The sequence below is a fragment of the Coenobita brevimanus genome, chromosome 84 (assembly GCF_032717465.1).
Source record: "Coenobita brevimanus isolate Jiangsu-jjx chromosome 84, ASM3271746v2, whole genome shotgun sequence".
NCBI classification, from domain to species: Eukaryota; Metazoa; Arthropoda; class Malacostraca; order Decapoda; family Coenobitidae; genus Coenobita; species Coenobita brevimanus.
The window spans coordinates 48,488,309-48,504,140 of NC_137037.1; the positions used below are offsets into that span (position 1 = coordinate 48,488,309).

Here is a 15,832-nt window from a genome sequence, read left to right on the forward strand (position 1 = left end):
GCCAAATCCCTGATCATGCACCACTTCTCATAACATTCATCCAGCTAGCCCGATCTCGTCAGTTCCTAGCCTCATCGACTTCCATACCTCATCCACCATATTCCTCTACCTTCTCCTTGGCCTACCTAACCTCCTCCCTCCTCAAAATTCACTCAGATATACCTTTTTCATCACTCTATTGTTATCCATTCTCTCCACTTGACCATACCATCTCACTACACTCACTTCGATTCTGGTGTCTGCAGACTTTCTCACTCCGCATCTTTCGTGAATCACATTATTTCATATCCTATCCACTTTCTGTACTCCACATACATTCCTCAGCAGTCTCATCTCCATTGCTCTCACTTTTGACCCAAGGAAGGAAAGCAGCTGATGCTATGAAGGCCTTGATAAGAAACAGAAGCTTGAGAGTTGCTGCTATGCAAGGCTTACATAAAGGAGTGTTAGTGCCAACTTTAACATATGGATGTAAAAAAAAAAAAAAAAAAAAAAAAAAAAAAAAAAAAAAATTATCTGGGAAGTTGTTTTTAGTAGCATATTTTAATCTTGTAAGTGAAGAAAGAAAAAAATAAAGTACTGTATTAAGATTATTGGTCCGAAGACAGAAGGAACCTTTTTATTGAATGGCTCTAAATTCCACCTATTTAAATAACATATACTGCAGGGCTTGGTGCGAGCTGCTACTGGTAGCTGGTGGGGATGAAGAGGGCACACAGTAGGTCACTGGGTTCACTAGTGGTCTGACAATCAGCAGGATTGTTGGCTGGAACAATGTGATGACAAGCAGCTTGTGGCAGACAGCAGAAGCCAGAGACAGCAGATGTTTTCAGTAGCAGGCAGTCTCACTGAGGAGTTTGACAGCAAATACACTCACTGACAGATTGATACGGATGTCGGGCAGCTTCCAGTTGGCAACAGTTGACGACAGACAGCAGGAATGGTGGCAGCAGATTGTTTTGATGGCAGATAGGCTCACTGATGGGCTCTGCAGCAAACAGATAGGCTCGATGACAGATAGGTTCTGTGGCAGCCAGGGTTGGCGATGGATGGCAGACAGTCGGTACACAGGATACTGGACTTGACGGCAGACAGACTTGAAATAAGATGTGTTCTTAACACCACTGCCACCGAAATGTGAGATGTGGACCCGTAGAGTTATTATCTGGATTTCAGGTAATCTTAAGAAAAATTTCATCTACTCCGCTCAATGGTTTATTGAAATGGGCCCAGATGTTACAGCTACAGACTGTAGCCATTCTCTGGCTTTTCATACAACTTCTAAGCTTGAGCCAGAGGTTAGGGGTAGTGTTGAATGTCACCCCTAGCCTGTTTACAGGTTTTGCTGCCATCAGTCCTGACTCACAGATGGGTCAGCGTGAAAAATCTGGATGCTCAATTTTGCACAGGTAGGGAGGTAGGTAGGTAGGTAAGTAGGTGGGCAGGTAGGTAAGATGCTTTCTCTTACATATGGTGAGCACTTGGTGCCACTGCATGAAGGCATCCCTTACCAGCATCCAGAGTAAAACAGATCCTCATTATAACCAATATTTCATCACATTTTTTTTTTCTCGCAATCGTCCATTCAATTACAAAGAACTGCCATGTAAAGTAACACAGTTATCTCTATTGTTAATATGCCTATTTCTCTCCCTACATAGTACCAGCTAAAAAAGAAAGCTGACATTTTGGAAAGCATGCTTGGTTTCTAAAGAAGGCTGCCTGTAATCATATACTACAAAGATTATTACAGATCATGAATAGGTATATCGCACAGCAACAGTGGGAATCTAAAAATATGTTACACATTTCTGTACGTACGGTAACTTGAAAAGCACAATATCAAGTCTTCACCTATGTTCTACCCAAATGTTTTCAATGAAGGTTTGGTTGAACAGTTCGATTCTCTCGATCACTATTCTTGACAAAGTCTTTAAGCATGGTCATTATTTCATTATCAAATTCTTGTGGGGTTGGTCGCACACCTGTAAAAAAGAAAAAAAAAAAAAAATTACTTAAGAACACTAAATGGTAGGTTTAGTTATGGTTTCACTGGGCAAAATCTCCGGTTAGTGGATAAAATAGCTACCCTCAGCTAATTATAACAGCTTAGTTTAGTGGTGAAAAGATTAAAATAAAAAACAGGGCAGCCATCATGTGAAAAGATCTACATAAATGCATGGTCAACAGTTTGAAACATTAAATGTACATGTGAGAGAGAGAGAGAGAGAGAGAGAGAGATGAAAAAGAATAAGCATGCAAGTTTTAAAAGAACAGGAATCAGGCATAGCTACAGAGTTTCCATGAACAGAAAAGCATTGTGGATAGCAACAATAACACATACAGTATACAGGTTTCAATGGGTAAAAAGTAAGAACAAATAAATATTGGTAAACTTTTTGCAAATAAATTAAAGGTAAGAGGGAATATGTAAGAGTGGCTATAAGAGATTTAACAAATATAAAAATCATGGATGTGGAAAGAATGTAAGAACGATAGCAGAAAAGATTCAGTACAGTATATACGGTATAAATCATGAATGTCAACAACAGAGAGGGCTGATGTAAAATCAGAATGCAGGAAAGAGTAACTTACCAGTGGCCCAATAAAATATTTCCCAGTCATTGGAAGGAAGATTAATGAGGCGATCATACATGGCAAGTTGGGATTCTGTCATTGTGGGCAGGAAGCGATGGGCAAAGGTGCTCAGTAACAGCCCATTCTCAAGCATACCCCTCTTTCTTGACTGGTACTGCAGCCTGAGGAAAGAGGACCAGTCATCATCCTCCTCCTCCTGATCTCATTCTTCACTGTATGCTGGCATGAGGTGGGATCCAGAAAGCATGAAAAGCCTAACAGAAAAACTATGAAATGCCTCCCCAGTGAAATGGGCCAAATATTCATTCATCATTCAAGCCCCTGAAATCCTGGCTCCACCTCACAGGCATAAACATACAACACTACACATTTCACATTACAGTACATACCACCTAGGGTCAATATGATGACTAACATGTCGTTATGGTACAGCTAGTAAAAAGCATATCCAAACATTCTGAGCATCACACAACAGGCCATAATGAACTAAAATGATGGACATTACTCTTCAAGGTAGATGGTGCTGACCATCAGCCACTCATTTGATGTACTGCTATTTCTTCCTTCACTTTTATCATTCTTTTTCTGAGCTGGCTCTCCCCTCTTCCCATTTCTCCCATCCTTCCTGTCACTTTTTAATACTCTTTTTTTCCATTTCTGCTGGCACTACACTAAGTGACATGCCTAATACTTTCCTGTAACCCAGGAAAACCATTTACAACACTGAATGGTAATTATATAACCAAATAACTGGGTGATGTGGAGCCTCTTCTGGTGCCCTTGTTAACTGGGTGGAGAGACACATGCGATGACCATCTGGGAATCAAACCTCCACACTTTTCCCTGTGCCTCGTAGTGGCAAGGAACTCTCTGCAACAAGGGAACAACAGTTTGCTGCAGCAGCAACTGCTTGCCTGTAGTTGATGGGTCTGCTTGGCCAGAATTACTCAACAACAACACTCAAACTCTAAAAGGTTCATTCTCAAAGATAACTTCCTTAACTGGTACTGTGGCTAAAGCAAACAAGGTTTAGTTATTATGGTAATGGTATAGCTTACCTGGTAAAATATATATCAAATCATTACTAGTATCATGCAACATCACCACCTACCACAAGCACAGACATGCACATAAACACTAATATTACAGATACATCAACAGATGCACTACAAAACCAAAAATATCAACCACTCTATGACCAAAGTATCTCATTCTGGAAAAAAAAAAAAAAAAAAAATGGGCATGTACATACCTGGCTCTCTTAAGGTGAATCGGTTCTCCTACTTTCTCCTCATAAGGTGGGATGGTGGGCTCCTGAATGTGGGGTGGGGCCGGGTGAAGGTCCCCATTGCTTGGATCCTTACTGCTACACCACCGGCTACCCTGTGACAAAGATCTCATGTCCCATTGTGTAACAGTGAAATTTTTATATTACAGTTCTTTCATGTTAACTTGGTCCAGATTTCTGTCCTTTTGTAGCTAACTTCATGCTGTTCAATGATAGGGGAAAAAAAAAAAAATACTTTGGCTATACATTCTTTCCATAGTACTTATGACTAGCATCATATTCTAGTGTTGATGTTGTTGCTGAACCCCAGTCTGTATGGTCAAGCAGACCTGTCGCCCAAAGGTAAGTGAATGCTTCTGTGGAGCCATCCTACATGTATAATACAGTACATACACTGTGTAGGAATCCAGCAGCCTTTTTTGATACACAGAGCCTAATTTGGGTCAGACCAGCGTCCTTCACACACAAGGTGTAGGGAAATATGCGGAGGTCTGACTCACAGATGGATCCTGCAGTTGCTCCACGCAGGATGCACGTCACCTCCATATGTAAGTTCCTCATTACTGCCTTATTCTAGGGCAAATGTATTGCTATAACTCAGGATAGGGAGAGTGCTGTTATATGCTAGAGGTTAGGATGGAGCTAGGTCTGTGGTTAGGGTAAGGAGTGGGTGGAGGAAGTTCAGGGAGTTGTTGACTCTCCAAACACTGAGAGGGGCTCTCCCTCCATGCACAGGGATCCTTGTAAAAAGTGTAATGATGTATAGCAGTTAGATCTGGGCTGTAAAGGAAGAGGATACTGCATTCAGACACTTAAAAATACAGAAATAACAATATCTAGATGGATGTGTAATGCATCCTTGAATGTGAAAATAGGTCTCTTGTAATCTGCCTCTTGTGACCAACGCTCGATAGTCACACTTCTCATCTCTTCCTGGGTATTTTTTTCATGGGGGTGAGAATGGTTGCAAGAGACATGAAAAAAATACCCAGGAAGGGATGAGAAGTGTGACTGTCGAGTGCTGGTCACAAGAGGCAGATTACAAGAGACCTAGGATGAAGTCACTGAGTGTGACCTCAGGGATAAGAGACTGAATAAATATGGAGGCTACCAGAGATACAGCAGTGAGGAGAGCCACCATTTAGTTACCAAAGACGGTACATGCAAGTGGGAGCCTTCATGAACAATGCCTTACAATTGGGCGTCCTCCTTCCTAAGGGCTGATCAAAATACTGAAAAATGATGTGCTATGCAGTTTACACAACTTTGTGCTCGAACATTGCATAAGTTCTGATCCGTCATACAAATTATAATAAACTACATTCCTTATGAGACAAAGATTTCTGACATCACACAGCATATACTCACTACAGAGACTTGGATCACATTCCTGTCAATAATTGCCAAGCAACTCCGCCTGGATATCACACTCCTTGCCATCATCTTGCCTGCCTCTAAGCATATGTAACAAAATCAGGTAGAGCAGTGTTCCCATCTCCTGCTGCATACCGCTACATATCGTGGGATACTGCTTTTCTGCATTAACGCTACGTAACACTTATGACAGAAGCTGATCCTGCTAGCTATAGTACTATCGCAGTTTGAGCAGTATATCCGACTACCACTACATGCACTCATAAAACTCTAAATTGAGGGAAAGTAGCGGAACTGGCAACACTGAGCCGAAGGTTAAATGAAAATTCTATGAATGAAGAGTTGTTATGAATGACCTCACTGTGTGAATAAAATACAGAAACAGGTCAGCAAACGAAAATGAGAGGAGAATGAAAGGAAAACTAACTGCGAAGGTGTACAAACATTCGGACAAGTGAAGGAAACCTAAAAAGAGCCATATATTTCGGGCTGCCTGGATGTACGAGTAGGATCGCTAGAAGAATGAAGGTCACACACAGAAGGAAAGACAAATTGTGTTCCCAGCCTAAGCGAGAAGGCGGTTAAATCCTGCTTTCAAGAGCTGAATAGATAGAGGCCGAGACGAGTGTGGCATGAAGTAACTGGCAACCGACTCTGAGCTTGTTTCAAGTGCCCTATGTCCAGTAGTAGTAGCTAGTAGTTGTTGCTGCTGTTGCAACCCCAGGTTCATCTGAAATGTGAAGCCAGTTGACTGCAAGCTGAAGCTGTACCCCTCCGGCTTCTTCTGCAGTCCTTTCAGGGAAGGAGTCGAGGGTTGTTTACATAACCAGGCAACGGACCCATCCAGCTATTTCAATGCCACCTTACGAAGGCGCACCTCTCTAGTACCGCCTATGTATAAAAAAAAAAATTAAAAAAAAAAAAAACGCAGTGTGTACATAAAAATTCGGCAAGACACCTTAACACATATATTGTCTTAATCCAACTTCCTTACAGTATACATATTCCCACCCCGACGCGTACAGTGGCCGTCGCCGCGGTTCCACTCCTGCCTTTGCCTGTCGGTGTGCGTACAGTGGCCGTCACACCAAGGCGAGCTCCAGATGTGCCTGCAACAGAAGGACGTACAGTGGCCGTTCCTTCCCCGACGCGTACAGTGGCCGTCGTCGCGGGGCTGCGGGGGAAAACAGCTGAGGGACGTATAGTGCCCGTTCTCTTCCCGGTACGTCCTGTGGCCGTTACCGCGGTGCTGCCTGGGACTGAATCTGGAGCAATCCCACCCCGATCCTGACGAGGGCTGGTCCGGCTGAGAAGTAGTCTCGCATCCCTGCAACGTCGTGGTTGGGCTGGTTGAGGGGAAGAGGAACACAAGGTCGGAGCGCACCGTAGCCCGTCTGGCTCTTGGGCCACTGTGGGGGCGCTGCGGCTCGGTAGCGGGGTGGGTGGTCTGGCGGCGGGAGCGCGCATTTCAATCTACTGTACACAACCTATGACAGCTGCTTGTGACAGATGGAGAACGACTCATCATCATACGGGGACAAACCGCGGGGTGCATAGCCTCATTCACCCTCCGTCTCCATTTGTAGGAATCCCCACGTGCAAACCGTTCACCAGCGACTCTTCCCCCTATCTCTCGACAGGAACGATCGCCTTTCTTCACCCATGAGTTCTGTGGCATTCCTCTTGGTCTCCACCCCGGGTTCTCTCAGAGACTACTTTTTGTGAGCGGAAGCAACCTGAAGAAAACGGACACGTGCCCATATAACTGCAGTTGCGCTGAATTATATGTGTAATAGGCATCTATTCAATCTCACAGACAGTCGCTAGTTTGGCACCCGGTTGTACAGTACCAGCGATATTCCATGTTAGTAACAATGGAGTCAATCCGCTGCTTCAAATCACAGATAGTGTCCATGTCTCACAGACAGGGAACATCAGTGCCTGAAGATGCGAAATTGACCTACACAAATAGATACCCAAGTTCAGTAAATTCGTAACCTCGTGGGCGAGCTTGGTCTTGCCCAAAAGACCTTTAATCCCAATCGCATTCTCCTGAAATACCCCATGGACACTCAGCATTATCTCGCCAGATATTTGCAAACGCGACGCCTGGCTTCCCCCCCAGTTTATTTCATTTCCGCGTATAGCCCGCGTTAGTGAGAACTCATAAGAGGGAAGCATTAAATTAGTTGCTCTTACACGCACATCCTTCCCCCCCATTTTTTTTTTCTCTTAATCTGGAATGTTTAATTCAGTTTCATTAGCTTCACCGTGATTTACTGAATATATAGTTGGTGCCGGTAAAGGATGCATGTCCGTGGTGGCATCGGTATAGCCGGGGAAAAAAAAAAAAAAAAAAAAAAAAAAAAAAAAAAAAAGCCAACGGTGATGTGGTTTCAACAACTGAATGTTGACCACAAGAAAGTGCGAGTCAGGCTATTGAGAACTGCGTGATTGTTATATTCTGTATTATCTGACTACCGAACTGCCTCTGAACTCATGATAAAGTAGCAGGAGGACTACTTAAGGTAACTTAAATCCTATTTTCTTAGCTGACTCCCCAGGCGTGGTGCTAGTTTTTATTTTGGAAGAAAAAACTATGATGATAGCCTGTTGTTGTATAAGTACTTTGTATACCCTTTACAACAATAAATGTGAAATTCAAATTCATGATGTAAATGCTAAATAATTGAATACACGAAAAAAAAAAAAAACAAAAAAAAAAAAGATTGCCGGAGTATCTCGTTTTGAGCATCCGGCCCCCAGACCGAAGAGCCACTATTGACCCAAACAAAAAACAGCCATTCATAAACCATGGTGTACTGCTTAAACCCCTTATTTACGATAATTCTTGCTCACACCCATATGAAACCTGTTTAATAATTACCACTGTGAAACTAAAGAATTATGTGGTAATGGATAGGTCGCTGACACTTTCATAATAAGACAAAATTTAAGAAAATAAAAACATTGCATAATATAGTTACCCTTTCATTACTTCCTGGTTTTCTGTTACAATTGACAGTCCAATGGTGTTCTTCGATTATATATTATATCGGTAACTATAAAAATTTAATTGTCCTTCACGTAATCAATTGTTCTGTGGGTTATACACCACCATCAAGGGCATAGGATAGTCACAAGTCTATTCTAAATACCTGTATCTATGTCAGACTACGGTAGTCTCCTTGGGTCTCATTAATGAGCTGATGTAAGGTGAGGGCAAATAAATTCATAACAAATCGGTCTTAAAATTGGGAACATAGTCGGGCAACAATTTATAGCAATTAAATCCTTACGAAGACATGTACAGGCCTGACACCTGCTCCCACACACAATTTTCTTTTTGACCTATTGACCAGTATTATCGCCAGCTTCTTTATACTCCTGAGCGACTTACTATATTACATAACAGCGCTAATGGATCAGTTGGCTCAAGGATTGTGTTGGTAAGATTGAAAGTTGGAATACAAATGTGGGCGATTGTGTGCGTGTATGCGCCAACGCAAGATCGTGCAAGCAGAGTGAGAGAATAATTCTGGACAAATGTGGAAGTGTGCATGGAAAAGTTTGGAAGGAATGAGAGTGTTTTTGATTGGTGATATGCATGGTGAAGTAGGGAATGTGAAGATGGATGGAATAGTTGGTGAGTGGGGTGTGCCTGCCGAGATAGATGAGAATGACAGTGTGTTAGCGGACATTTGTGCTGGGAGGGGGTTGGTGATAGCCAATACCCTCTACAGGCAAAAATGATCCACAGGTATACATAGCGAGTGATGAGAAGGGTGGGTGGTGAACTGAAGGAAAGTAAGGCTATGACTGATTATGTGTGTGTGGATGAAAGGATGCGAAGATGTATAATGGATGCAAGAGCTTATAGAGGTTGGGGAAGTGGACTTTCTGACCACTACTTGGTGGTGGCCAGAATCAAGATCCAAGTAAGATGGAGAAATAGAAGAAATGAAGGACGGGAGGAAGGAGTAGTTGCAAGGAGAGTGGAAAGGTTACAAGGGGATGAGAAAAATGCAGAGTATAAGAGAGAAGTGGAGATACGATTGGATAAGAATTGGAGCAGGTGGGGGACGTGGAAGGTGTGTGCAACATATTCACAAAAGAAATATGTGCAGCATGTGATGTGGTGTGTGGGGTGAAGAGAAGACGGAAGGGGGTGCAAGGAACAGCATGATGGAATGAAGAGGTGAGACAGGCTGTGGCACAAAAGAAAGCATACAATGAGTGGATGAGAAACAGGGGCGTGGAAGAAGTTGAAAGGCGAAAGAGAGAGTTATATGTAGAAAGGAAGAGGTGAAAAGATTAGTATGAGAAAGAAGAGACTGGATGAGGAATTTGGAAGGAATATGAGTGTAAAGTGGAGGGACTGTAAGAAGATGCTCTGGAAAGAGGTGAAGAGAGTAAGACAGGGTGGAAGTGAGGTTAGCAGGGGAGTGAAAGATAAAAATGGTAGATTACTAGTGGAGAAGATAGAAAAAGTGAGCAGATGGAGAGAACACTTTAAGGAATTGTTGAACACAGAGAATGGAAGTAATGCGAGTATAAGTGGCTGGGGAATGGCTGGGAGAAGGAGGGAGGTGGGAAGACAGGAAGAAATCACTAGGATAGAAGTTGTGGAAGCAATGAAGAATGTCAAATTGGGGAAAGCCCCAGGAATTGATGGAGTGTGTGGTAAAATGCTGAAGCATGGGGGAGAGATAGTAGTAGAATGAATGAGGAAGATGTGCAGATTGGCCTGGGAGGAAGGTAGAGTCCCGGAGGATTGGAAGTCAGGTATAATTATTTCCCTGTACAAAGGAAAAGGGGAAAAAAAAAAGAGTTGTGTGGTAATCATAGGGGCATTTGTCTTCTTAGTGTAACAGGAAAAGTGTATGGTAGGATACTTATTGACAGAGTTAAGGAAATAAAGGAGGAATTAGTTGGAGAAGAACAGGGAGGCTAAATTTAGGATGGGAAGAGGTTGTGTAGATCAGATATTCATTCTTAGATCTTTAGTGCAAAAGTTTCGAAAGAAGAGAAAGAAGTTGTATGCGGTCTTCATGGACTGGGAGAAAGCATATGACAAGGTGGATAGACAAGGACTGTGGAAAGTATTAAGGATATATTGAGTAGAGGGGAAGTTTTTGAATGCCGTGAAGAGTATGTATGATGGTGCTAAGGCTGCAGCACGTGTGGATGGTGAACTGAGTGAGTTTCTCTCTCTGAAGGTTGAGTAGAAACGAGGATGTGTCATGTCTCCATGATTGTTTAATCTGTACATGGATGGGGTAATAAAAAGAGATACAAGGTAGGGCAGCGGATGTTGGAGTGGCCCTAATGAGAGAGGGTAGTGTTTGGAAACTCCCTGTACTGTTGTTTGCAGATGATACTGTGTTGTTAAGTGAAGACGAAGGGGAGCTGCAAGGCTTGGTGGATGAGTTTGGGAGAGGGTGTAAGAAACGGAATCTAAAGATGAATGTAGGGAAGAGTAAAGTGATGGTCTTTGAGAGAGGTGAAGTCAGTGAATGTACAGTGAGGTTAGCTGGTGAGGAAATGGAAAATGTATTGTTAAGTACTTGGGTAGTGTGATGAGTAAGAATGGAAGTTTGGAGGGTGAAATGCTTGAAAGGGGACAACAAGGAAGAAAGGTTGCTGGTTCCTTGAAAGCAGTGATAAGAAACAGGGAAGTGAGCATGGAAGTGAAAAAGTTACTAAGTGACAGTATTGTGATACTAACTCTAACGTATGGAAGTGAAGCTTGGACGTTGTTGGAAGGACACAAGTCAAGACTGAGAGCAGTGGAAATGAGTTATTTAAGAGAAGCTGGTGGAGTCACATGGAAAGAGAGGCTGACAAATGAGGATATAAAGAAGCGTTGTGGTGTGGATGTGAATGTGATAGGAAGCGTAGTAGGAACACACTGAGGTGGTCTGGTCATGTGGAGAGGATGGAGGGTGAGAGACTGATGAGGAGAGTGTATGTGAGTGAGGTGGAGGGGGGGTGAGGGAGGGGGAGGCTGAGGATGAGATGGAGGGATGGAGTAGAGAGGTATATGAGAGAGGGGGGTGTGAGTTGGGAGCAGGGCAGTGAAATAGCTGGGGACAGGGCAACATGGAGGAGATTTGTTTGTGGCAACCCCGTACGGGATTACGGCATTTGGCATTAGACAAATAATCCCAAGATAAAATACTTACACGCATTGAGGGAATAAGGACCAGTCAGGCAGTAAGAGGATTTATGATGTACTGGTTTCATTTTCGCTTAAAGTTTGGTGTCGGCGGTGTCATCTCCATCCCCCCTCATGTACCATATCAGTAATTTATTTTACATGAGACTGAGGATGAGGTGGAGGGATGGAATTGAGAGGTATATGAGGGAGGGGGGAGTGAGTCGGGGGGAAGGCAGTCAAATGGTGGGTGAAAAAGCAACTTGGAGGCATTTTGTCTGCGGCCACTCTTTGCAGGATTAGGGCGTCAGGCTATAGATAGATTTTTCTCAACACCGACAATGCACAGAATCCTGGTTCTCTAGCCTTCTGAGAGTCCTAAGCGGAAACCATTAGTCATGTCGCTCAGCGCAGACTCACTTCGTGGAAAGAGTAATAAAAAGTATCTATCTATTGCCAGACGCCATAATCCCGTAAGGGGTGGCCATTTGACTTTGAGTTTGTTTTACGGGGAGGGGCACTAACCCTCCACCAACCCACTTGTTGACACGTAGGGAGCACGTATGGTTTGGTTATATGGTTACCACCCAGCGTTGTAAATGGTTTCTTGGCTTACAGGAAACCATTTGGCTTGTCACTCAGTGTAAAGCCACCTGTAAAGGAAAGAAAAGCAATAAGAAGCGACAGGAAAGATGGGAGAAAGAGGAAGAGAGGAGGAGGTCAGGCACAGAAAACGAATGATAAAGGCTAAAGAAGAAGTAGGCAGCACTACATCAAAAGTAACAGAAGGAAAAAGAGATGAAGGAATAAAGGAGGGAAGACAGAGTGAAAGAATAATAAAGTAGGCAGCACTACTACACTGAGTGAGTGGACTAGCACTAGGTGCCCGAAGTGGTCAATTGTATTGCTTGTACCCCAAACCGCCCATGCAACCCCGAACTCCTCACAAACTGATGTTATTTACAGTACTTTAAGCCCTCCTCCTTGACATGCAACCCTCCTTCCCTGCCTTGTTTATCTTTTCTCCCTCTCTCAGCTTCCCCCTCCCCCCCAAACCACTTTACATCTCCCCCCTTCCCTTCCTTCTCCCTACCTCCCATCTGTCTTGCCGCCTTATGTTTCCATTCACTTATCATTCAAGCCCCCGGAATCCTGGCTCAATCTGATACGCCAAAAAACTTTCACCACATTCTCTAGCTTCACATAAATGTATACAAGAGTCAATCTGAATGCTGTCACATAAAAAAGGGGTGCCAAAACCCTTCTCAGGTTGCAGACAATAAACAGAAACAGCTTAATATCAGCAACATAGGATTTTTTTTTTCAAACTCTGGAAAAGTAACATTATGGTGTAATGGTCAACTATGAGTTCTTGGACATAATTACTCAAAAAGAAAACATAAACAAAAATACTGCAATATATACAGCACCACAGTAATAACAACAAAGGTTAAAAGAGAAAGAGAACTGCAACATGCACAACCTGGACTTACTTCCACTCTAGAACATTGGTATTTGTGAGGAAAGACAAATGGGCTGTCATTGCTTTCATACCATTTGCACACCCAATGAACTTGAACATGAGCAGGAAAAGCCTTTGACAGAACCAAAGGTCTTCTGTGCAAAGTATGTAGACATGTATAGGGGAAAAATAACCCTAACATGGCACTTCATAAAGACTAACATTATGAGAACCACTCAAAATCCATACTGCTCTACCTGTAACCACTATCCAAGGACAACACTCTTTAAAACTGAAAATGATAAAATAAAAACTTCACTGATATTGCAAGGAGGAACCAGTGCTACAGAAAAGAACATTTTTATCAATAAAAATGATATCATCCACTTTTCAACAATATAAAACAAGCAAATACACCACTGAGAACATGTGTTAACTGCTCCTACTGTTGCAATTTGCAAGAACTTTTAACATGTAGAGTTTCAAAAGAACATAAAAGAGAATTACCGCAGAACACTAAGTAACTGAATTAAGCCAGTTGGTTTTTCACTAAAGTAACACCCATTAACTCTTCTATGTAAAAAATAAACTCTCATAATTTTTCTTTTTTATGCTGCACATTAACTGTTAATACATGGAATACTGTACTGTATGTTTAAATCCCCACTCTTTAATATTATTATTGTACTTTAACATGTGTGAGTGGTCAAAGGACCTAGGGAATTATTAAGATAAGACACAACTTTCTTTTTCATTGTTTCTGAATTCTTGTTCACGTTAAATGGTCCCCCCAATATGAAATACTTTAAGCATACAACCTTCTCAAATACATGTTAATGTTAACAGTATCTGTATAATTATTAGAACTGTATTACCTTAACAGAATATTCTTGATCCTCTGACAACTGGCAGGCAATATCATAAAGATGTGTCTAGAATTAATGCTAGAATGGGAGTGCCCAGTAGCAGCTTCCAATCAGCCTATCGAAAGTTCATATGCCTAACAGGCAGTGTGCAACAACATGACCACCTGGGGTTGTTCAAGCATTCCTGACTGCCAACCTTCTGGCAGAGACTACCTGGGTTTGTTCAAGCATTCCTGACTGCCAACCCTTTGGCTGAGAAAAGAATGAACACTCTCTGTGGAACAGTACCGTATCATATCAATCACAAAGTACAACATATCTGTCTTTTACACAAACTATTATTGCAATACATGAGAAGTTAAAGAACATTCCTTTTTATGTACTTTTAATATCTATAAAAAACACTGAACATCATTCACTAAAGATCACCATCAGTTCAGTAGGTGAGGATGCATGGAATTCTGAGTAAAAGCATGAGCGATTTTACATCAATGTATGCATGTCAACAAATCAATGGTCACTGGGGGTATATATGATAATTCAAGATGTAAGCAATATTGCCCAATACAGTTTGAGGACCTCTCAACAATTTGGGGTGCAAGGCTTAAATCCTCCATGGAAAAATCTTATACTATGACTAAAACAAATAAGACTGAAAACCACAGACTGAGATATCAATTCTAACAAAAGCAAATGAATGATAAAACAGAGATGGAGACGATGGGAATAAAATTTGGAATGGCCAAACTACAATAAACTGTACAGGTTCCTGTCATTTTGCCCAACACACTAATCATATATATGGTTGTGTGTTGGGATGTCAACATTTTAAATGTCTGACCACCCCAGGTACTGAATGGGCCCTTCCATGAAGGAAATTTGAGCCCTATTCCACAACTTACTGTAGGTTTATGTGACAGGCTGAAAAATAAAATGGGTGAATATACCTTAAACCTTCTTGGTTTGCTGTGGCCCAAGTCTCAAACCTCAGATAACCCATTTAGCCATGGAGGCACTCACTACTTTGTACCACATACAACACAGTACAAACCTGGCTCTCCATGAAACAGGACTGACAAATGTCTTCCTTAACACTGTATCAGGTAAACACAGATATAGTTCGCTAATGATAATTAACTTATAGGCCCGTGAAAGAAGAATCTGACTTAACTCTCACTTACACTGCATTCATATGTAGTGCTGTAATATTAAAATAATTCTTAGCCACAATACACACAGAGTTGAGTCTACACCTATTTGTGTATTCCTTTTCTGTACAAATAAAATACAGTACTGAGGAGGTTCTTTTATTTTCATTTTTTAGCAGTGTCTACCATCTAATCTGTGCCATCCTTGTTATCAATGTCAGCAGTAGGTACTATCTGTCCTCAACAATCTTTACCAGTTGTCATAACAATCCAGTCTCACTCATCATCAATTCTCAAATGAAGTTAATTCGAGCTGTCTTACCCTTTTCATTCGATGGCATACCTTTTCATTATTTTCTTGCTAATCACTAGACAGTTTTATTCTGGTCAGGAGGGATGATTTGAACTGGGAGTGTCACACGCAGCCTTCAAGAACCCCCTTCAGTAAAAGAGGTTCTTCTTAACTTGAATATAATTGTCTCATGGTAGCCTGAGAAAAATGAAAAGTAAGCCATAAGACTACCTGTCGTGTGGCTTGGATAACTTGCCAAGGATGTTGACGTTAGGTGTGTGTGGGGCTGTTAATGGTGCTTGAAGAGAGCCTGATGGATGGCTGCCATGTTGGGTGCAACCACATCCTCTGGCCGCCGCGCTCCTGTCCTTAGCATGCCACGGGGCATCACCGTACCACCACCACCACTGTATAACACATACATTTTAAAGTTAATAACAATATACTGTATCTCACACTCAAACTCTCTCTCTCTCTCACACATGCATGCACGACTGCATGCACAAATGCATGTGCAAACACAGTGTGTGTGTGTGTGTGTGTGTGTGTGTGTGTGTGTGTGTGTGTGTGTGTGTGTGTGTGTGTGTGTGTGTGTGTGTGTGTGTGTGTGTGTGAGCAAGATGACTGACTTTAATCAGGTGTGGGAA

General features: G+C 42.2%; 2 protein-coding genes across 5 annotated transcripts in view; both read right to left on the reverse strand.

The window, feature by feature from the left end:
• Positions 1-605: 605 nt before the first annotated feature.
• On the reverse strand, positions 606-5,378 carry LOC145410001 (succinate dehydrogenase assembly factor 2, mitochondrial-like). Its single transcript, XM_080280211.1, has 4 exons — positions 5,255-5,378; positions 3,851-3,981; positions 2,596-2,759; positions 606-1,985 (listed from the first exon to the last, which is right to left on the reverse strand). Exons 1-4 carry the CDS (start codon positions 5,327-5,329, stop codon positions 1,876-1,878), a joined length of 480 nt encoding a protein of 159 aa, XP_080136337.1. The 5' UTR covers positions 5,330-5,378; the 3' UTR covers positions 606-1,875.
• An 8,021-nt stretch (positions 5,379-13,399) lies between these two features.
• The window catches only part of LOC145410211 (uncharacterized), a 28,206-nt gene continuing 25,773 nt past the window's right edge, over positions 13,400-15,832 (reverse strand). For 3 of the 4 annotated variants that reach the window (XM_080280424.1, XM_080280423.1, XM_080280426.1), the window contains one exon: positions 13,400-15,592. In XM_080280424.1, the coding sequence (XP_080136550.1) occupies positions 15,475-15,592 (118 nt within the window). In that variant the 3' untranslated portion in view covers positions 13,400-15,474. The remainder of the gene's footprint in view (positions 15,593-15,832) is intronic. The other variant, XM_080280425.1, reaches the window with a different exon arrangement.